This window comes from Podarcis muralis, chromosome 4, assembly GCF_964188315.1.
Source record: "Podarcis muralis chromosome 4, rPodMur119.hap1.1, whole genome shotgun sequence".
NCBI lineage: Eukaryota > Metazoa > Chordata > Lepidosauria > Squamata > Lacertidae > Podarcis > Podarcis muralis.
Genome location: NC_135658.1, coordinates 13818069 through 13841800, shown reverse-complemented (window position 1 = coordinate 13841800; position 23732 = coordinate 13818069). Strand labels below are relative to the sequence as shown.

At 43.3% G+C, this 23732-nt stretch overlaps 1 protein-coding gene across 22 annotated transcripts in view; it reads left to right on the top strand.

The window, feature by feature from the left end:
- DLG2 (discs large MAGUK scaffold protein 2) overlaps window positions 1-23732 on the top strand; it is a 901719-nt gene that overhangs the window by 516643 nt on the left and 361344 nt on the right. Inside the window, exon 1 of one of the 22 annotated variants that reach the window (XM_028725991.2) lies at window positions 13154-13604. The exons of 20 other annotated variants lie outside the window; for them this stretch is intronic. In XM_028725991.2, the coding sequence (XP_028581824.1) occupies window positions 13527-13604 (78 nt within the window). In that variant the 5' untranslated portion in view covers window positions 13154-13526. Of the gene's footprint in view, window positions 1-13153; window positions 13605-23732 lie in introns of those variants that run through there. One more of the 22 variants, XM_077926970.1, reaches the window with a different exon arrangement.

Sequence of the window (23732 nt, the reverse complement as noted above, 5' to 3'; positions counted from 1 at the left end):
TATCTTGGGACCCTCAGTGTGAAAATGGAGCTAGGCTCAGTTGAACAGTTGAAATCAATAGGAGAACTTGCACAAGGTCTCTCCCTCTCTTTCTCTGTTAATTTGACTCCTTTGGGATTGTGGAGGGCAATTTGGATTAATCACCCGCAAAGTCAGAGCAGGATAAAATTCTTCTTCTTCTTTTTTGCCTGTGTGGTGGAAGCGAATGCGTCATCCTTCAAGTTGCATTGCGGTTGTGTTGTACAGTACATGCTTCATGAATGAAAGGAGAAGTAGAGAGGTGATCCAGACTAAAGCAATATAGTGCATGTTGAAATGTCGAAATAGTTCAAGCCATAGTGGGAAACCATGTGAATCAGCCAGGGTGAGATTTGAGTTTGCATGCCCTCTCCTTTTTTTGCTGCTGGTGTTGGGAGGAAGGGATTTGGGAAAATCCGCCATTAGTTTTAAACAAGCCACAGTTCCCTGTTGAATCCAGACTTTGGGAACTGTGATTTGTTTAAATGCTGGTTGATAAGTGTGGGATGTAAAGGTGCAGTCAAGTGCAATATTCCGACAGAGGACTAACGGCCTCTGTGTTCTAACCGGTTGCTGTGACAACCAGTTTGTCGGTTGCTGGTAGTTTTGAAAGATAACTGCTCAGTTGCAGTCACCTCAGGACCAACTTCCCTCTGGTATAGTTTATTTGCTTGTTATGTAACCTAAGCCAGCCTTCAGGTACAGTTCTGTAAACCTGAATGAATCTGAGAGTAAAATAGTTTTATATTAACATGAATCCGATTCGTGTGTGTATTCTTTAAGAGGGATTCAAAGGGATCTTTAACCAGGAAGGCATTTTTATTAGTAGAACTCAGACGAGTCAGCAACAAGCTGATTGCTACATAAACTTATACAGTGGTACCTCAGGTTACATACGCTTCAGGTTACATACGCTTCAGGTTACAGACTCCGCTAACCCAGAAATAGTGCTTCAGGTTAAGAACTTTGCTTCAGGATGAGAACAGAAATCGGGCTCCAGCGGCGCGCGCGGCAGCAGCAGGAGGCCCCATTAGCTAAAGTGGTGCTTCAGGTTAAGAACAGTTTCAGGTTAAGAACCGACCTCCGGAATGAATTAAGTACTTAACCTGAGGCACCACTGTAAAGGGGATTGTTAAACTCTGCTAAAGTAAACCTTCCCACAATAAGAACAAGCCAGGATCAAACTGGCTTCGGATCCAGATATGTTCTGAAACCATAATTTAATACAGTCATACCTCATGTTACGTTTGCTTCATGATACATTTTCTCAGGTTGCGTCCCGCGGCGACCCGGAAGTACCGGAAAGGGTTACTTCCGGGTTTTGCCACTCGCGGATGTGCAAACGCACAAAATGACGTCACACGCATGTACAGAAGCTGCGAATTGCAACCCGTCCGTGCGCAGACATGCCACTGCCGGTTGCGTTCTATTCATGTTGCGAATGGGCCTCCGAAACGGATCCCATTTGCAACCAGAGGTACCACTGTACAAGAGATGGGCGAACAAACCCCCAAATGAACTCTCCATTGGAGTCCCAGATAAACCAATTAGTTTTTGGAAACAATCTTGAAACAAATTATTCGTTTCCTGCGCCAAACCTGGGGTCTTAAGGATTCAACACCACCTTCCTATCAGCTACCCAAATACCCTCCCTATCAATCCTTTTCTTTACCTTCTAACAGGGTTGGCAAGGCTGGCAAGATTAGAGAGCAGGAAGAAGGAAGATTGTTTCTCTCTCTCCTCTCTGCCCTTGTTGTCCTGATGTGCTTTGCCCTATGGCAGGACTGACAGCACAGTAGCACCTAGAAGTTTGAGTCTTCTCAGCGGCCACTACTATTGTGCATGGTGGAGTAAAAGGAAGAAAAATGGCCTTCAGCCTGCAATCTGTACCACCATCCTCGCTGGAAAGCAGGAAAAGAGAAGGGTAGGGAGGTTGCTGGGAAGCTCAAACTAGAAGGAGCCCTTTTCTGAGTCAGATATTGTTCTGAGCTACCGCATAGATTGCAAAGAGAATACAGAGGATGCGTGTGGTGATCTTTGAAATCTTGACTCTCCTTTGGAGAATGCTTTCAGGAACCTCAAAAGTTTGTTTCCAAGCCAGTAGTCCTGCAGTTGTCCATTAGAAAGTAGTCCTGCAGCACCCATAGTTTAAGCAAACCGCAGTTCCCTGAGTTTGGATGTTACATGGAACTGTTGAGCTTCCACGCTCCTCTTTCTGGTATATGAAAGAGGAGAAGAATAGGCAGCACGAGGTTTGCTGTGACTCATGCAGTAGGAAATCATAGTTTATTGTTGCTGTATGAACTAAGTCATGGAGTTAGATCTGTCAAAGACATTTGTGGCTTCCCAATTAAGTTCATTTCTGTCTCTTATTTCCTAACACACCTAAATTGGAGGGAAGTCATTTTCCAGTAGAACTGAATTTGTGAAGGAAATGTGAATTACTTTGGAAGTACTTTGTGAAAATGTGAAATACTTTGGAAGATTATTATTTTTTTGCATGGAGATGTGAGTTAAAATTTACCAAAGAAATCTTTTCAAATCCTCTCTGATTCATTTCTGCTCTTGTTCTGTTAAAATGTAGCAATTGCAGTATATTTAAAAGATTACACATTTTGAAATGCTTCCCCCACACAATCAAGTGGTCCAAAAACTTATTTTTTAACTGAGTAGTAATAATGAATGATGACGGTCCTTGACGGTTCTAAACTGGAGCTAAATGAGATGTGAGGAGAGATGGTTGATTTTAACTCTGGGAAAGAGGAAGAAATTGAGTCACTGTAGATGTTTTAATACTGTCAAACTACAGAGGTTCTGCAGCATCTTTGAAAATATCCATGAAGTCACGGACTCCTAGAATTATAGAGTCATCTAGTCCAACCCCCTGCAATGCAGGAATCAGAGCTAAAGAATCCCTGTAAGAAGGCCATCCAACCTCTGTTTAAAAATCTCCAAGGAAGGAGAGTCCACCACCTTCCAATAGCCACTCTATAAACCTCAAGTAGTTCCCAATGGTGTTTCTTGGCTCATGGTAAGTCTTCCATCAGCAGAACAGGGAGGGAAGAAATTTTATGTGATTCTCCTTGCAGCCCCTGTGCTCTAATAAATCTGCTTTGTTTGGTCCCACAACCCTCTGGAGCAGATTTAAGGGGGGGGGAGAGGTGAGGCTGCAAGGTGGAGGGTGAATTGCTGAAAATTGCTTCCCTCTTCGAGTGACCTGCTGGACCCAACTAAGGATGTAGCAAGGTGCTGATTTATATTCCAACCCATGTTGGTCACTGTGGCGATCCCACAGGGTCCCCGGGCGTTTCACCATCTATTGATCCCTGTGCCACCACTTTATTTCTTGCTGCCCCTACCCAGGCCCTACCTGGATATTGGAACATAAACTTTTGTTTATTTATTGCAGTTTAACAAGCGATATAATAAACAATATCGGTCAATTACAATCATGGGGTGCCTATTCAGACCTATAACTTCCGCTACCTGCTCTCACTCACTAAACCACCTCTCAGATATTTACCTATCTTCCTAGCCCCTAACTATTCGTGACTCAGCTTATTTTTCTACACTAACTCAACCTACCCACAGACTCTATCCCAATTCACTCCCACTCCAACCAACCACCCAACTCCCAACAAACTCCTCTCTTTGCCCCTCCCAGAGCTGGTTTTATAGTCCCTCTGACTCCACCCCCTTGGGTAACCTGTTTAACTCTTTCACTTCCAGCACTCATATGTTAACGCCACATTCACATGTTGTACCATTTCCATTCTGCTGCAGTTCAGATTCCAGCAAAGACATTACTTGGCTTCCTCTCTGCTGTAGTGAAATTTTACATAATTATGTTATTATTTTGTTATTCGACACCATTCAACACAAAGGAAATGCAGTGCAAATGGCAGTGCGGGGGTGAGTAATCAATTATATATTGCTGGTGGAGTGAAAGCAGCACCAATTGTGAATGCCAATCTTATTCGTTGGAATAATTGTCATTCCAGACATGGGATGGACAAGAGGACACTGGCAATTTCCATGCCCATTTTCATCAGAATTCTCCGGCATCCCTAGACACAATCTGGCATTCCCCATTGAGATGTAGGAAAAATGTCTTATATGATGTGGTCCTAATTTTTCAGTCCAAAGTTGCTTGGTAGAAGGGGATTGTGGGAAGTGTACACAGAGTGCTAGGATTGTGAGGGCTTTGTGCTAATGAGGGATGAAGCAAATTGCTGGTTCCTGTTTGGATGTTTGAAAGGAAGACTTCGTCTTCTCTCTTGTTCCTTGTGCATAAGTTCAGCAGATGGCTACATGCTATGGTCAAGAGCAGGAAAGGGACAAGGAGAACGTGACTGCTTCTTGGACTTAAAAAAAAGAGAAAAGAATGCTGTATCTCTTTCCGAATTGGCAGACATGTCTGTTGCCCATGTCTTTAAAGAAATGGTAACTTTATTGCAGGGAGAGGAAAGGGACTTCATTGCATTGCTTAAGTTAGTTGCACTTACCGTATTTTTTGCTCTATAAGACGCACCAGACCATAAGACGCACCTAGTTTTTGGAGGAGGAAAACAAGAAAAAAAAATATTATGAATCACACACACACATTTCCTCTTACTTTTTAGGAAGGAAAAAGTGAGTCTTATAGAGCAAAAAATACGGTAGTTCCCGTAGTAATCAATTGGAGGTAAATTTAGTCACGACTAGGGTGCATTCAGATGTGGTTATTGTTGTGTTAGTTTTTCCTGGTGTTTCTTTCCTGTTTCCCAATGCTCCATTCACACTGCAGTATCTGTTGTGTTACGGAACTGTAGCTTTTTGACCAATATACCAGCATGCCACATTGAATTTTGTTCGCACCATTGGGCATGGTGTGGCACAACAGATGTCATTGGATAACACTGCTAATTCTCCGCCCTTTCCTCACTTGCATGCTTCTGTTCCCCCATGATAACAGCAAACAGGGGTGCCAACTTGTATAAAATATTGGGGGGCCCAGGTAAGCCCGACCTGCATAATCAATCACTTGATGCGGTGCACACACACCTTTGAATGGCAATGCCCATCAACTTTTGGGGGTCCCAGCCCCCTCGAATATTTTATTGAGGGTCTAAAGGGACCTTGGCCCCTAGCAGTTGGCTCCTATGTCAGCAGGAAAGAACCGTATACCAGGATACCACCCCAAATTTTGTGGCATTGCTTCTCTGATTTTACGGGTTAAGGATGCTGCAAACAGATATGTTCTGGAATCAAATAACACCAAAATGAGCACGAAACATGCATTATATTCAGCTAGTTTTTTGGAAGTGGCTTTTACATCATTTGAAAGCTCAAATACAAGCAGGAATTAACAGCTATGTTAATGTGTCCTGAATCTCATTGATTTCAATGGGAACTAACCTAGGGTGGATCCAACCAATTGCATCTCCCACTTCCATTCTGTAACCTAGAATGTCTCACCACCAGAGAGCCCATCATTCGGCCCCAAAGGCTCCCAGTTTGAAGCAGGGTATCCCTGATGCTGTCCTATATGTTTCAAAATGTGGCGTTCCTTGTGGGTGTTGTAGTCTAAGGAGCACAGTTATTTATGCATCCATTATTCCGTAGCACTTAGGAAGCAGCAACTTTTCCTCATAAATCAGAAATATATTCAATAGCCTGTCTGCCTCCCCACAGTAAAGCACTGTATTGCTCAGTGTGTGGCCTCATAAAATGTTTCTCTGCAAATATGCACCCTCCCTGGTGAGGTTTGGACCAGCTGTTTTTGGAGACCAGATGAGCAGTTCTGCTCAGCTGCATGCTAATTAAAGCTGAGACTTTATTGAATTTTTGCATTTCAAGCCCTGGATGGATAATGCCTACTCTCTGCACCAGCATTTGAGCACTGATAAGGGGTGTGTATGACCTATATGAGGCTTGGTCTTCTATTTCCATGTGAGAAACTGGAGCAGCTCTCAAATCGTGCTCTCCGAGTTGTGGCAAACTAACACACACACAAATGAATGAAAGCGTCAGTGAGAGAGAATGGGAGTTTGGAAACTTGGTCCAAGAGCACAAATTTGCTAATTCAAAATCTTCCTTGGCACTTTTTTTTTCCCCACCCTCAAAGTGTGTTGTTCTTCCTCCAAAAATCAATTTTATACAATGAAATATAGCAGGTACTGGCAACATGACCAACCAATTCAGGATCCAGGAAGGATGCATTTAGTCAAAGGACAAATCTGTCAGCAAATCTATTGACAAATCCTTCCAATAATCTAGTACAGAGTTTGGGAAACTTCTGGTCTCCCAACTTTGAATCCAACAACATATTGAAGGCCAGGGGTTCTCCATCTTTGTTCTACAATGGCCAGCAGCATTGTAACCTGTGTCTGCTTGATCGTATATCACATGGGGCTTGTAGTTCATGCATTCCAGTGTACTATGTGTGATTATTGGAGTTTAAAATTGTACCCAACCTCTTGGTTTTTTTAATAAACGGGTCTGAGCATAGACAAGAACCACAATGTGCTATAAAACATCCCAGGGGACAATCCTGAAGCCCTTCGTTGCGGCGAATCACATTAAAATCAATGAGATAAATTCTCCCGGTGGAGAACTGACCATTATTTTGTAAGCTGGAACGGCTTAAGATCATTAAAGTCAACTTGTGCCTGCTCCATTAACTTAACTCCAGCAAAATTACTGCAAGAATGACTGCACCCCATTGTATCAATCAAACCCAGTTCTTACTACTAATACAATGTACATGAAGAACATATGGGACTATAAACAGCTTAACAGCAGCATTCGTTAGAAAGTATGCGTGGTTTTATAACCATAATTAAAACAATAGATACGTTGGACACCTGTTTAAACCAGAATGATGTTTTCAATAACACTCTGATATTATACTTGGTTGCCTTTCCTAGCGCTGCTTAATCCACGTAAATCAAGCAGCACTTGGAAGCAGAGGAGCCAACTGTAAATCAAATGACTGCATGTCAGACTTACAAATCCACTTTAAATTTTGTCTCTTATATGGGACATGAAGTATTTGATGATCAACCTTTATTGCAAATGGGTTGTCGCTTGAAATATAGCCTAATTCTTCCAACGGGAAGGAACTATACATGATCGTTCAGGAATTAGCTGAGACCCATAGAATCTAGTACTGTAGTCTTCGTGTTCTTACAGCTATTTTGAGTTTAATAAACATTTCACATTTGTCATCTCAATAATTCTTGCATTAACATGCAAAGTAGGTAAGAATTGTTGTTGTTATGCCAAGCTTAATTTTGTGAGTTTCAGTGTTTATGTCAAAATTTGTTCTGTTCTCAGAATTTGATAAATGGCTTGACTTATTTCCAATCCAGTTCAAATCTGACTCCCATAACCACCCTTGAGACCAAATATATACATTTATGTACTATGTGTTGGAATTGCAACAGCAGGGATTGTTCAATTGCAACAGCAGGGATTGTTCAATTTGTAACTTAAGGGTTAATTCTGTTCATAGCATTAGTCCAAGGGCGTGCATGTGGAGGTGTTGCTTAGCAACCAGTGAGATTGGATTTATCTCTGGTGAGGTAGCACATGCTCTGATTGGCCGTGTCGTTCTGAGGTAGTGTCCCTACGCTTGTTTTTTGCTGCGTGTTTTCCTGCTATGTACAAGGCCTGAACTAAGAAAAACATCACCTCTCCATTTATTTTTCCTCAGATAAAACACGTTCAGTTTGATTGATAAAATGTTATCAGGATTTATTTTCTTTCTGGATTCCATCTATGTTTTTAAGTGACTTTGCTGACGTAGTGCTCCTGGAAACAATGCTATGCGATCATTTACAATAATTTCCAGAGACATTTCTTCCAGCTCCACTTTGAAACTTGGAGGTGGCACTACACTTTCTAGCTGCTCTGTAAAAGCTTTTACTAAAATAAATAAATAAATAAATAAATAAATAAATAAATAAATAAATAAATAATAATAAAGATAGAGAAGAAGCTCTTAGAACAACTTCATATTACAAACATATTACAGCAAACCAGCCTGCCTCAGTCTGGTGTTCAGCAGATGTTTTCAACTACAGGTCCCATCAGCCCCAACCAGCATGGTAAGGGAAGATGGGACTTGGAGTCCAACAACATCTGGAGGGCACCAAGTTTTGAGACGCTGCTGTAAGCTAACTAGTCCCCTCCCAAATATCCATCCCCTTCTCATCTCTCAGGTGGGTTTTGCCCCTTCCCACTCCTCACAAAACTACTAGGGGGACATTTTGATCGGCCCTATATAAGTAATGTTGTCAAATGCTAAACACTCATTGACTGTCAGCTCTTGGAAATAAAATATCATTGGATATCAAATGCAGGCAATAAATAGAGAATATTCATTTGGCCAGAAGGCAGTGGGAGAAAGTTAGAGGTCTGGAATAAATAAATGAAAATCACAGCGGGGACTAAATATATTATAGCTCTGCAATTCTGTTATATGAATTAATTGTTAAAATAGCCTTTGCAACTCATGGTTATGGCTTAATTGCTCCCTTCTTTAGAGGACTAGCTAATTTTTGATCATTAACTGGTGTACCTCTGACAAACACATCCATGGCTGACTGTGGAGGTTAGGTGGCTCCAAACCCTGATGGCTATATTCTACCTTCACTGTTGGAGGCAGTAGTTTCTGAATACCATTTCCTGGGAATTATGAATGGGGAAAGTTGCTGTTGCACTCAGGTCCTGCTTGTTGTCTTGTTGACAACTGTGAGAATGGGATGTTGAACTAGAGGGGTCATTGGCCTGATCCAGCAGGTGGTTACTGTTATTGTTATTGTTATTGTTATTGTTATTGTTGTGTTGTTGTTTTGTTTTAATTTATTGCCTGCTCTTCACCCTTAACATCCCAGGGTGGGTTACATCAATTTAAAATACAGCTTTTTAAAAAAAATGCTCCCTTATGTGCCATCTGTTGTTGTTGTTTAGTCGTTTAGTTGTGTCCGACTCTTCGTGACCCCATGGACCAGAGCACGCCAGGCACTTCTGTCTTCCAGTGCCTCCCGCAGTTTGGTCAAACTCATGCTGGTAGCTTTGAGAATACTGTCCAACCATCTCGTCCTCTGTCGTCCCCTTCTCCTTGTGCCCTCCATCTTTGCCAACATCAGGGTATTTTCCGGGGAGTCTTGTCTTCTCATGAGGTGGCCAAAGTATTAGAGCCTCAGCTTCAGGATCTGTCCTTCCAGTGAGCACTCAGGGCTGATTTCCTTAAGAATGGAGAGGTTTGATCTTCTTGCAGTCCATGGGACTCTCAAGAGTCTCCTCCAGCACCATAATTCAAAAGCATCAATTCTTCGGCGATCAACTCTCATTTCCATACATCACTACTGGGAAAACCATAGCTTTAACTATATGGACCTTTGTCGGCAAGGTGATGTCTCTGCTTTTTAAGATGCTGTCTAGGTTTCTCATTGGTTTTCTCCCAAGAAGCAGGCATCTTTTAATTTCGTGGCTGCTGTCACCATCTGCAGTGATCATGGAGCCTAAGAAAGTAAAATCTCTCACATGTGCCATCTATTGTACCCTATTATTGTTTTCTTGTGGCTTAGAATTGCATGGTTGAACCAGATATCAAATTTATCCTCAGGAACAGAGCACTGGCAGCATCACCACTTGGGGTTTGGGTGAAGCTATTCCTTAACAAGCAAAGATTAACTCCCTGCCTAAAGCAGAGGCACCTTAATCTATTTCTGCTGCTTTAAATATAGTGGCAATATTAAAAATGAAAGAACAGGGTCTGTCGGTTGCATTGCTAATGGTATAGACTGGGTGCACATGGTGTTTGCTGAATGGAGTATGGGCATCCATTTATTTCATGGAGCAGATCCTCAGAATTCCGGCACAACGAGTGAAGATCTATTGTAGGAAGAAGCCAAATGACTTCATATTTCCATGTATGAATTTTGTCACAGCCTTTGGTCATAATCATCTACAAATCCTGTTGAACACACCTTGCAGGTTTTGACTTTAGGTGACCTCTTGTTTCTAGTGAAGAGTCCTGTATAAAAATAGCCTTCCCTCTGCTCCTGTAGCCCATTGATGTGATTTCGCCATTGTGTACTTCAAGGTCCTTGTAGCACTGCAAGTGAGCGTGATCTTCATTCCTGTGTGAAATCACACATTGCATCTAAGAGTGTCACTTGTCTTCAGCTAGGACAGCTTGTAATGTTCCATGTCGGAGGCACGTTTGGTTATAGCTGTAATATTAAAAAGAAGACAAAGAATTGAAGTACCAATCCCTCTTTGAAAAGATAGGAAGGAAAAGAGGGAATATATATATTCTCCCGGTGCAGCACTGTTTATTTGGGAATCATAGTCAATAGAGTGGTGCTTCTCCAGCAATAAACAAATGCGTGGTTTACAAAAGCAGCAACAGTGGCTAAACACATAGGGTGGCAAAATCAGAATGGAAAGTGCACACCCAACTTTAGGCACAGGGAGTTCATGGACCTGGTGAAGGCTGGCCCTACCATTGGGCAAAATGAGGCAGCTGCCTCAGGTGGCAGATGCTGAGGGGTGGTAGCCAGGTGTTAGAGTATGAAGCCACTTCTGGAAACCTAGTGAAATATATTGCAAGTTTAGCACTCATTTCTGTGTTATCAACAAATGGATTTTTTCCCCCTGGAATCAAGTAACAAGCAAATAAACTTGTGCTATATTTTTTAAAATAATTTTTATGAATGATTTTCTTAGTTTACAAAAGTACGTGCCACTTTTTCAGGTTGTGTTTTCTATAGATCAGTTACATTCGTTGTGAGACGTTAGTGTTGCATACAGTCTAAGGTTGGGAAGAGAAGAGAAGAGAAGAGGGGGTTGCATGGCGTGTGGTATATTTCCGAAGTCATGCTTTTATGTCATGTGGAGGCTCAAACAGAATTTGCAAATCAGCAGTGAGGGAAACATCAGGAAACTGGGATAAATTGCCATGTGAATACATCCCAGCTAAGTTTGTGGTTAAGGTTAGGGATTCCTCCCCAACTGCTACCCACAATTATGTGGGGTGCTTTGAATACTTCTAGCCTAGGAACATCTAGCCTGGCATGATCACATGACCATGCAGTGTTGCTACCCTTAAGAAGAGCTCTGCTGGATCACACCAAAAACCCTTCTGGTCCAGCACCCTGTTGTCACAGTGATGTCCCAAGTGAAGCCCGCAAGCATTCTCCCTATCTGTGATTCCTAGCAACTTATATTCAGAGGGTTACTGCCTCCAGAATGCATAACCACCCCTCCATCTTTTTTGTTGTTGTTGTTGTTGTTATTTTATTATTTTATTTTATTCTTTGAAGCCTTTTTTTAAAATAATTTTTTTTCAAAATTATAACAAAACATATTTTCCAAAAACACATCCTTATCCCCCCCATTTTTCCTCCCCCCATAAAGCCCATCCCCCCACAACACCCCCCGACTTCCCTCAGTTCCAGTCTTTGGTTTCTCCAATAATGCTATTTTCTGCATGTTACAGAGTTGTATAGATCCTCCAACTGTTTAGCTTATTATTATCAGTAAAAAAAATTGTGAATGTTTATTCAAAACCTGCCAAGGAGTCCAGTTCGCTTTGTTGCATCTTCAAATACTTTGTGAAAGGTTCCCATTCATCCTTAAAGTCACAGTTATCCTTATTTCGTAGTTTATGTGTCAGTTTTGCCAGTTCTGCATAGTCCATCAATTTTTCTTGCCATGATTCTTTAGTCGGAGTTTCTTCAGTCTCCACCCCTCCATCTTTTTTGGAGTCACACTTGCTTTGGCCCCAACTCCCATTATGGAGGTTCAGCAGAGTTCTACTTCTGCATCACTTTTCTGGCAGGGGATGAGGGCATCAAGTTGACCTCTGGAGATAAGGAGACCACTGTGCCCAACGCTGCCACTAGGTTGTGTAAGGGCTGGAGCCAGGACCCCCACAGGCACCTGCTCCTGAGGAGCCAGAAGTTGCCCATAGCACATCACCAGTCCAGCCACACACCCCAGGAATGCGGCTATAGAATGGATGCTTGTCAACATCCATAGTGCTTTGTTATTATTCTCTTTAACGGCTGCTCTCTGAAGCTGTATAGTCTGCAAGGTGAGAAGTGAAGCTGACAAGGGAATTTGAATATTTCAGTTAGGGTTGAGGGAGAAATTTGATTCAGTTTGCACATCAGGGTGAACCAAACCTAATTTACACCCTCCGAAAATTATGCACATACTGAAACACAGCCATCCTTCAAAATGTGCAGGTTTCTGAATTTTGCAAGGCAGTTATCCAGTAATGTTCATACACTAGGGTCAAGTTCGCATTTTAAAAAGGTATCCCTTTGTGAAAATAACGTTAAAAATGCATTAAATTCTTGGGAAATTGCTTGCAAAGATGAGTACATTAGGAAAAATTGCACGGATGAAATTCACACTAAAATGATTGTGAATTTTGTATTTCACAGACTGATGTGGAGAACTGAACTTAAGATTAGGGGGTGGGGTGGGGAGAAACTGTAAGACATCACCAGATCCATTCACCCCTTATACTAGCCTGTGTTCACCATTCTCCCTCTCTTACACACTTTTAAAAGGAAAAAAATCAAACTCTTGTGACCATGGACCACCTGTTTTTTAGGGTGCAAATGAGAAGGTGCTTGGCAGGGAAATCATTCTGGAAGATGAGCACAAAGAAAAAAATGTTGGGAGGAGCGACGAGTAGCTCTAGACCCCAATGTGTGGGCATGGTCTTATGAGGGATGGGTGTTAATAGTTTTCCCCAGGGGAGAGCTAGAAGACTGGGAGTGAGTTGGGAGCAGCTGAATCTCCCTAGCGAGTAGGGAGGAAGGTTGGGCAGGATTGGTTTGCAGGAGTTTGGCCAAGTGACAGTGTCGTGGTTATGTTTTGTGCGTTAAACAACTACTCTCCTGGGCCTTTGAGACCTGGACAAGCTATGGAAAGATTAAAAAAATAATCTTCATGTACTTCATTCTCACTGCAACATCACATATCCGGGAGGTTCTCCCCCCGCTCTCTTTTTGAGCTGCTGTTAGATGTAGTTCTGATTCTTAGCTGCATAACTCAGAAACAGAAGCAAGGAGTTAAATTTCAGCAGGCGAGAGAAGCAGGAGGTGAGTGCTGTGCTTCACTAGTTTACTGCGGCTCCTTTCATGCACTCTCTCTCACACACACATGTAGTTTGTGGTGTCACTGCTAAAGAACTGCAGACAGACACTTAGCAGTCTGGATGTGAGCTGGATGCAAAGATTCCTCACCCAAGACCTCCTGCGGGCAGTATGTAAATATACCTGCCTGCTGGTCACACACAAGAACCTTATTCCCCTCCCTTCACTTCTTCCCTCCTCCTCCCCCCTCCTCCCCACCACAGTCAGCTACTAGAACTGAAAAAAGACCCGACAAAAGCGGCAGTAGCAAAACAGTGAAAAGACCTGAGCCGTTGCCACTATTGCCTCTGAGCTCCGGTGGAAGTTTATTGTCGGTGTGGCTGGAAAAAACCCTCACTGCCTACGATGCTGGCTTCGATCTGGTATGCGAAGAAGCTGGGACGCAGGTTTGTCCATAACGCCAGGAAGGCAAAGGCAGAGAAGGTATGTTGCTACCAAAGGGAAGGAGCCTCTCTGCTGGTACCCGCGGTCTCTGGGTGTCCTGTGCTGTGTCTGATTGTGCCAGTCGGAAACACGACCTGCTTAACAGTGTAATGTGATTAATTCAAGGAACGCACTGCGACTCCTGTGTTTATTTATTTCTTCACCCATGTCATCCTCTCCTTCCCTGGCTGGTCTCGTTTAAATCCTCAGCAGGTGATTTCTTTTGAAAGTCTTTTGTAGGACCTTTTTCCTTTTTCTTTTTGGACAAAATAATCTGCTGTGCATCTGGCCTTTGTATGTGTTGACACTCAGGGGTGGTGGGGATGGGGGGGAAAGAGTATGCTGCTAAACTTGTTGCAGTTCTACACTATAAGGCACAAATGCATCCAGTGCTTCTTAAAAAAGTGACTATTTTTCTTCCTTTGCATGATTTATCAGAGGATATATGCCCTTGTTTTGATGCCACATGTGCATGGAGTGAATGGAGAGCCTTGTGCCTGACACTTGTATTTCTCGATACTTGTTGCAGTAATGTAGTGCAGTTGTGATACACCTCTTTAAAGGGCTAGTAGCTAGGATTACCAAACCGAACAAAACCCACAAGCCACCCCTTTGACCTTACTTGCCTAATTTATCTAACATGCACTGTTATATTATTTATACTTCACCTCTGCCGCTTGTCCAGCACCCTCCCGTACCAGAATGTGTGATGGCTTTGTGTTCAATGATATATTTTTCAGCAATCAAACTTAGTGGTGGGTTTTTGTTTCAGATCTGTCCCTTAAGGACAGCACTTAGTGATTTCAAATTTATGGTCCTGACAACGGGGAGGAAAAAGAGGAATGAAGATTGTTTTCGATTTTGGAGGGGAGAGAGGAGATGGCCATGGGCTCTGCAGAGTTCTACGGTATCGGCTAAATGACATGATCCCTTTTCCCAGAGTGGGATGGTTGATGTTCTGAAGAACTCTTAAGCCTTGGGTTAAGGAGGTGGGGGAGAGAGTCAGAAGTATAAAGGTGTATTGTGAGCACATTCGCTGCTGAGATATGTCAACTCCCAGCGTTTCTATGGTCTTTGATGTATCAAAAGAATTTGTCCGGTTATTTCTTTGGTATTCCTTTTGTGTTGAGCAACCTGATAGCCAGACCCTGCACACAATTGCTCATTCACCTGGCCGGAATAAATTTCCATGATCCAGAGCAACCATAGAAGGTGATTTATGAGGAATGTGAGCCCAAGGTATGGTGTCATCTTTGAGTTTTTGCTAGTGAAGAATTGTATAGCGTGGGAGATTTATTCTTCTTCATTTTTTAAAATGTTGCATGCTGATGGGTCCTCCCATCACTACCGCCCTGGACAGAGCAGGATTATTTCTAAAATTCTGTTTGCTGGTTTATAGTGAGATACCGCTACCTGAACCACTACAGCAATGCACTCAGGAGAGTAAGTCTTACGAAGTAAGACCAGCAGTTCAATTGCCCCAGTGTGCTGTCTCTAAAAATGGCAAGTAGCCAGGGTGCACTTAAGCTATTAAAAAGTGCCTTACTGGATCACACCCAAATGCTATCTTGCCTATTTCCAGCAGTAGCCAACCAGATACCCTTAAAGCCCACAGCAGGGACGTGAAGGAAACAGTCCCTCCCACCACTCTGTGACCATGCCCAGCACCTGGAAGTTCCATCATGGCTGGTAGCCCCACTGATACATACATCCTTAATGAATGAATTGAGGAAGGGCCACAGCTCCGTGGCAGCACATCTGCTTTTCATGCAGAAGGTGCAAGGTTCAATACCCAGCATATCCAGGTAGGGCTATAAATGTTTAAGTCTGAAATGCTGTCATTCAGCGTAGACGATATTAAGCTAGATACAGGTAGGTAGCCGTGTTGGTCTGACGCAGTTGGGGGGGGGTGTTAAAAAAATTAAAATTAAAAAATAGTACCACCTTAGAGACCAACTAAGTTTGTTCTAGGTATGAGCTTCCGTGTGCATGCACACTTCTTCAGATACGAAGCTAGGCAGACCCAAGGTCTGATTTAAGCATCTTCCCATGTTCCTGTGAATGGTCCAATCCCCTTTTTGAAAGAAAGTAATGAGAAGCAACACTTCCTCTCCTTATTCCTGGGTCTGTTGACAACTACTTTTACTGAATGACCCAGAGTTCGTGTGTGTGTGTGTGTGTGTGTGTGTGTGTGAGAGAGAGAGAGAGAGAGAGAGAGAGAGAGAGAGAGAATATTATTCTTCCTATTCATTCTTCCCACCCCATTCAGAATTTTGTAAACGTCTTGCCCTCCCTAGAGCAGTGGGCATTGATAACATACCTTTTATGTTGTTCCCAGCTCCAGGCATTCTGAAGCAGACAGATGCCTCAAGTATAATGATGCACCTCCTTGGCAAATAGCCATTGATATTCTCTCCCTGCCACTCCCACACACAAACATTGCATGAAGCACTTTCTTTGTGCACTCGGCTTTGCAGCCCTTGTTCCATTTACCACTTCTCCTTCTCCGTTTTCTTTTCTTTTCTTTCTTTTCTTTCAAACAGAAATGCTTCTGCTTGTTTTGGAAGCCAGCTTACATGACAGTGTGTATGCACAGAAGAGAGAAGGCAATGAAAAGAGGCTAATAAGGGGGGGGGGGGAGAGAGAGAGAGACACATCAACAATCTCCATCACTTTTGAAAGAAAGGCCCTTTCTCCATCTATCTCTCAAATGGGAATCTATCTGAGACTGACAGCCACATTCCATGCCCTTCTGATATTAGCCATGCGAAACTGAACAAACTTGTGTTGTGTGATTTTGCTTTTTATTTTTTTGCAGCAAGTTCATAGAATTCTAGTGAGCAAATCTAATAAAAAGAGACATTTCCCTTGTGGTCTAGCAACATGCGATATGAAAACGTTTTTTGAAATTGCATCCCTGTGAAATGAACGTCTTTTCTACCACCACCAACACATCTCTCCACTTTTTAAGATGTCATTGATGCTTATATGTGTATTTTTTTCACCCTGTCCTATGAGATCTCCCAGAACAAATATTGGAGTTTGCAGCGTTCAGGATGTAGTCGGAAAGGTACAGGCAAGTAAAAGAAATGAGCAATAATATAAAGAGCCTTTTCTCCCCTGGCAATTGAGAGACTAGCAGATTTATAAAGAGGATTAGACAAATCAGTGGAGGATAAGGCTATCAACAGCTACTCATCTGGGGTAAGAGGCATATTTCTGAATACCAGTTGCTGGAAACCACAGGAGGGGAAAGTGCTTTTGCATCCATGTCCTACTTGGCGCTGTGAGTTAAACCACAGAGCCTAGGACTTGCTGATCAGAAGGTCAGCAGTTCGAATCCCCATGACGGGGTGAGCTCCTGTTGCCCGGTCCCTGCTCCTGCCAACCTAGCAGTTCAAAAGCATGTCAAAGTGCAAGTAGATAAATAGGTACTGCTCCAGTGGGAAGGTAAATGGCATTTCTGTGCACTGCTCTGGTTCACCAGAAGCGGCTTAGTCATGGCACGGAAGCTGTACGCCGGCTCCCTCGGTCTATAAAGTGAGATGAGCGCCGCAACCCCAGAGTCAGCCACGACTGGACCTAATGGTCAGGGGTCCCTTTACCTTTACCTACTTTGTGGGCTTCCCATAAGCATCTGATTGGCACTGTGAGAACTGCATCCTGGACTATATGGGGCATTGGCCTGATCCAGCAGAGCTGCTCTTACATTTGCTGGATCAGACCAAGGATCCATTCATCAGGTAGCTTCTTAGGCACTTATCATGGCATGAGCTTACGCTACACTGGAACCGGTCTGTTGGTCTCTCAACTCTTCATTCTCCTTTATTATTATTATAGATCATTTACTTCCTGCCCCTTTCCCAATGTGTCCTGGATTTTGAAATCCATTATTTTTTTCCTGGGAGATCTTATATGCTGCACGGAAACCAACAATGTCTAAATGTTGGAGAGGGGTACAGTGGTACCTTGGGTTCAGAACTTAATTCGTTCTGGAGGTCCATTCTTAACCTGAAACTGTTCTTAATCTGAGGTACCACTTTAGCTAATGGGGCCTCCCGCTGCTGCCATGCGATTTCTGTTCCCATCCTGAAGCAAAGTTCTTAACCCGAGGTACTATTTCTGGGTTAGTCTGTAACCTGAAGCGTTTGTAACCTGAAGCATCTGTAACCCGAGGTATCACTGTATTGAGGATTTGGGGGGGGGGGGTGTTCATTTTCTAGAGTGACACTTTCAAGTATGGTTTAATATTTTCCTCTACTAAACTGCTAGGAAAATGTCTGTTCTTGGATGTGGTCATAAGAATTCTGTGAACTACTGCAGAAGGAGCAGAGATTATTAGCGTGGGACATGCATTGCATGCAGAAGATTCAACCCCTGGCATCTTCAGTTAAGGATTAAGCAGGAGGAAAGATCTCTCTGTCTGAGCCCCTGCTAGTCAACATGGTGATAATCCTATAGAGCAGCTTCCTATGTTCCTAAGTCATTGCATATATTATGTAACACTGTGGTGGGGGACATTTTTCACCCTGGAGGCTGCAATCCATTCTGACAGACTTTTGAGGGCCACATAGCCATAGTGGTCCAAGTTGGAGGGGAAAGTGAGCAGAGCAACACATGCTAATTTTGCTTTTGTAGAATAGAAGAAGAGTTTGGATTTGATATCCTTCTTTATCACTACCTTAAGGAGTCTCAAAGCAGCTAACATTCTCCTTTCCCTTCCTCCCCCACAACAAACACTCTGTGAGGTGAGTGAGGCTGAGAGACTTCAGAGAAGTGTGACTAGCCCAAGGTCACCCAGCAGCTGCATGTGGAGGAGCAGGGAAGCAAACACGGTTCACCAGATTACGAGTCCACCGCTCTTAACCACTACACCACACTGTTGTTTCTACATGCACTCAACATGCCCCTCTGTCTCTTCCATTCAAACGAGCGAGCAAGAGCCATCACCAGAGTTCCAAGGACCACATCCCAGCTAGGCAAAAGTGTTTGAGGTGTGAAAGAGGGTCAGTGAGGAGTGTGGACTGGAGAAAGTTTTGAGGGCCAAACAGGGAAGCTTGGAGGGCCACATTTCAACACACCCCTATTATGAAACAAGTGCATTCAATTTCTGTGGCAAATGGAGAACATGGCATGTGGCAACCAAGAGAACCAGGGGATTGGTTAAAAGCATAAGTAGTCTCAAAGAGCCATCACCTCTCAATATGAAACCGGGGGGGTGGGTGTGTGAAGGTCCATACAGCTGCTGCTGCTGCTCATAATACAAAGCTCTAAAAAAAAAATTCTCTCTCACACTCACTCTCTCTATCATCTATCTAGCTTAAGGTTGAGATTTGGTGACTGCTCCAGTGAAGACCTATAAATAAATAATAGATGATAGATAGATAGATAGATAGATAGATAGATAGATAGATAGATGGTTGAACTTATTAGTCACTTGTCACCCAAACAGTCTCCAAGCAACTTACATGGGGGGGGGGCGAATACTCATATAAAACATTAATATTCTATACAATTTATTGAAAACAGCAACAAAGCAGCCCCCATCCCTCATAAAATTGATAGAAAACATTTGGCAGCATGCTCACAACAAGGAACAGAACAATACTCTCATCCATTAATCATCATACAGAAAGAAAAAAATCAACATCGGCACCCACTCCAGCCCAGAAACCATTCGCATCAACCCTGTGATTATTATTTTTTTAATCTTCCTGCAAAACCCAGAAATCCAGGGTCCATGCCAGCTGCTGCATAACATTGGGGAGTGGGTCCTCTGAGGATGAGCCAACAGCTCTCCTCCTCTTCCAGGGAGCACATCAACAACCGCAGAGCAGGGAAATGTGGAAAAAGGTTACCATGCACAGCCGAGCATCCCCATTGTATCCATGTTGGCCCTTTGTACTCGTTCTGTAGTGGGTGCTGCAAAAGCAGGATGTGCCCGGGATGTATTAAGATAATAGATGCTCAGAATGATCTTGATGCTTAGAAGTGGGCTGATAATAAAAGAGAACTCAATGAGGACAGCATCTAACTCTGAGGAAAGAAGGCCCAGGTACAGTAATATACGGAGGGAAATTGGTTAATATACCTTGACTAAAGAGCCCCTGATGAGTTGTAATGGATAACAAAACTGAACATGACTCAGCTGTGTGTGCTGTGACTTAAAAGGCCTAAACCTCTTCAGGATGTACTAAGAAAAGCATATTATCACAGCCCTGGGGCCTATCATTCTGTCCCCCTGCCCTTCCCCAGGCTCCCTTATTAAATTGCTGTGTCCACTTGCGTGTCGGCTAGATGGATTTTGAAGAAAGATGCTGACAAAACTGAAAGGAAATGGGGGTGGACAAGACAGATGAGGAATGATCCAAAAGACAATTCCTCCAAGGAAAGGCTTCGGGGGAAGAGGCAGAAATAAAGCCACAACCCTGTGCCCATTTTCTTTGGAGTAAGTGCTACTGAAAGCAATGAGACTTCTAATTCGATGCATCTAGGCTTGTGCTGGACCATAAAGAAGGCTGATCAAAAGAATTGATGCTTTTGAATTATGGTGCTGGAGGAGACTCTTGAGAGTCCCATGGACTGCAAGAAGATGAAACCGATCCATTCTTAAGGAAATCAGCCCTGAGTGCTCACTGGAAGGACAGAACGTGAAGCTGAGACACCAGTGCTTTGGCCACCTCATGAGAAGAAAAGACTCCCTGGAAAAAACCCTGATGTTGGGAAAGATGGAGGGCACAAGGAGAAGGGGACGACAGAGGAGGAGATGGTTGGACAGTGTTCTTGAAGCTACCAGCATGAGGTGGACCAAACTGCAGGAGGTAGTGGAAGATAGGAGTGCCTGGCGTGCTCTGGTCCATGGGGTCACGAAGAGTCGGACACGACTAAACGACTAAACAACAACATGCTTCTGCTGTACAGTGGATGCTCGGGATGCGAATGTGATCCGTGCTGGAGGCATGTCCGCAACCCGCAGTGCCGCGTCTGCACACACGCGGGTTGCGATTCAGCACTTCTGCGCATGGCAACCGCCAAAACCCAGAAGTAACCTGTTCCAGTACTTCCGGGTTTCGACGAGTCCGTAACCCGAAAAAACACAACCTGAAGTGTCTGTAACCCAAGGTATGACTGTACATAGGAACAGAGGAAGCTGGCTTTTCCCCCACTGAATTAGACCACTGGTCCTTCTAGCCTACACTGACTGGCAGCTGCTCTCTGGGATTTTAGACAGGGAGCATTCTTAGCCCTACCCTGAGATGCCAGGGATTGAAGCTGGGACCTCCTGCTCACAAAACAGATGCTCTGCTACTGCAGGAGGAAATCATTTATCCTAGCAAAATCATTTATCCATTAGCAAAATGGGGCTATGCCCTGCAAATTCAGGGATAGGAAACATAAAGATCAACAGCAGACTCATTTGTCAGCTTAAGCTCTGCCCCATCCACCCATCATATATACTTGGAAGATGTGGGGAAACATAGCAGAATGATAGAAAACACTGGCCATCTTCAACCCAGTTGCTCACTACTATGCTTAATTGGGAAAAAGTGGGGTGGGAATCCAGATGGGTTAGTCTCTTGCAATAATAATAATAATAATAATAATAATAATAATAATAATAATAATAAATAAATAAATAAATAAATAAATTTATATCCCGCCCTCCCCAGCCGAATCAGATACGAAATTAAAAGACGCCTGCTTCTTTGGAGAAAAGCAATGACAAACCTAGACAGCATCTTAAAAAGCAGAGACATCACTTTGCCAACAAAGGTCCGTATAGTTAAACCTATGGTTTTCCCAGTAGTGATGTATGGAAGTGAGAGTTGGACCATAAAGAAGGCTGATCGCCAAAGAATTAATGCTTTTGAATTATGGTGCTGGAGGAAACTCTTGAGAGTCCCATGGACTGCAAGAAGATCAAACCTATCCATTCTGAAGGAAATCAGCCCTGAGTGCTCACTGGAAGGACAGATCCTGAAGCTGAGGCTCCAATACTTTGGCCACCTCATGAGAAGACTCAACTCCCTGGAAAAGACCCTGATGTAGGGAAAGATTGAGGGCACAAGGAGAAGGGGACGACAGAGGACGAGATGGTTGGATAGCGTTCTCGAAGCTACCAGCATGAGTTTGACCAAACTGCGGGAGGCAGTGGAAGACAGGAGTGCCTGGTGTGCTCTGGTCCATGGGGTCACGAAGAGTTGGACACGACTAAATGACTAAACAACAACAAATTATTTCCTAGACACAACCCCACTTTGCCAGATGGAAGAGAATCCATCTTAGGCACTCTGCATTGCAAGGTAGGCACCCAGTGTTCAAAGGCTTAGGCATCCTCATGTGCCAAATGGACAAAGCAGGTGTTTCTTATAAGGGGTTTAGGCAAATATATGAAGGAGATGGTGCTAGTCTTACTGGCTAGGACCAGAGGTAGCATATCTCTGAATTCCACTGGGTGGTGAACAGCAGCAGGCAAGGGCTTTTGACATCATGCCCTGCTTGTGGACTTCCTGAAGGCATCTGATTGGCCTCTGTGGGGAGCAGGATGCTGGGCAAGATAGACCTTTGGTGAGATCCATCAGGGTTATTCTCTGGCTCGACCAGCGTTGGTGGCACAGAATTAGAGAGATCAGGTGAAACATTATTTCTTTATGGCATCTCCCATTTGCAAGCTTTTGTCCATAGAAGTTTAGAGAATGTGTTGATGGCATGTGATGGTTTTTACAATGGCACAGCTCAATAGCTCTCAGCCTAGGCAGTGTCAGGGTAGAAAACTGTTTTGGGGGGGGCATTCACTCTGACCTCCTGAAAGACATGCTTTCATCTTGTCCTTCCTTCAAAGAGCTTAAAGGTAAAGGGACCCCTGACCATTAGGTCCAGTCGTGACCGACTCTGGGATTGCAGCTCATCTCGCTTTACTGGCCGAGGGAGTCGGCGTACAGCTTCCAGGTCATGTGGCCAGCATGACTAAGCTGCTTCTGGCGAATCAGAGCAGTGCATGGAAACACCACTTACCTTCCCGCTGGAGCGGTACCTATTTATCTACTTGCACTTTGATGTGCTTTTGAACTGCTAGGTTGACAGGAGCAGGGACTGAGTGACGGGAGCTCACCCCGTTGCGGGGATTTGAACCGCCGACCTTCTGATCAGCAAGTCCTAGGCTCTGTGGTTTAGCCCACAGCGCCACCCGCATCCCTTTTTCAAAGAGCTTAGGGAAGCATCATTTTATGTTGACACAACAACCTTGTGAGGTAGATTTGGCTCAGAAAGGTGATTGGTCTACAGTCATCTGGTGGACTTCAAGGCCAAGAAGATATCTCAACCCACATTTTCTGAGCATTCCAGCACTCTCTGTTTCACTACGCTGGTTCTCCTTTACTTTCAAGTCCCTGAAATCCAGACACACTTTGACTGCCAATAAAGTACTTTAGGAAACAACCAAGGTGGCTGCATCTCCATATCCAATCTAAAGCTCTGTATAAAAGTATATATATATAAAACCACAAACGACAGTTCTGGTGGACAATGGCAGGATTTACTATAATCAGATAACAGTGGTAGATTTAACAATCTGTAAAGTCAGTAAAAGCACTCCTTTATTTCATGGCACTATCAGGACATGGAATTAAATGGGATTATTTGAACAGAATAGCAGCACAGTCTTAATCATGTCTGCTCAAATGGAAGTCATTTTGAATTCAAGGAGACTTGTGACACCTGACTGTGTTTCTGAAAGTATACTATGTCACCAAAACATCACATACTATCTTATGCCCTGCGTATGCAATAACCAGCAATAATAGGAACAGTAGAAATCTTAACATTTTCTGTGATGAAGATGCACAGAATACCGTGTTCCTTTAATATTTCTGTACAGGAAACCAATATTATGTTACTGATGGAGACTTAAGGCTGAGGTCAGGTGCTTAGCTTAAGCCCACCTTATGAGTTCATGGTAGAGAATAATAATAATAGTAATAATAATAATAATAATTTATACCCTGACCATTTGGCTGGGTTTCCCCAGCCACTCTGGGTGGCTCCCAAAATAATAATAATAATAATAATAATAATAATAATAATAATAATAATAATAATAATAAAGCGGTAAAACATCAAACATTAAAA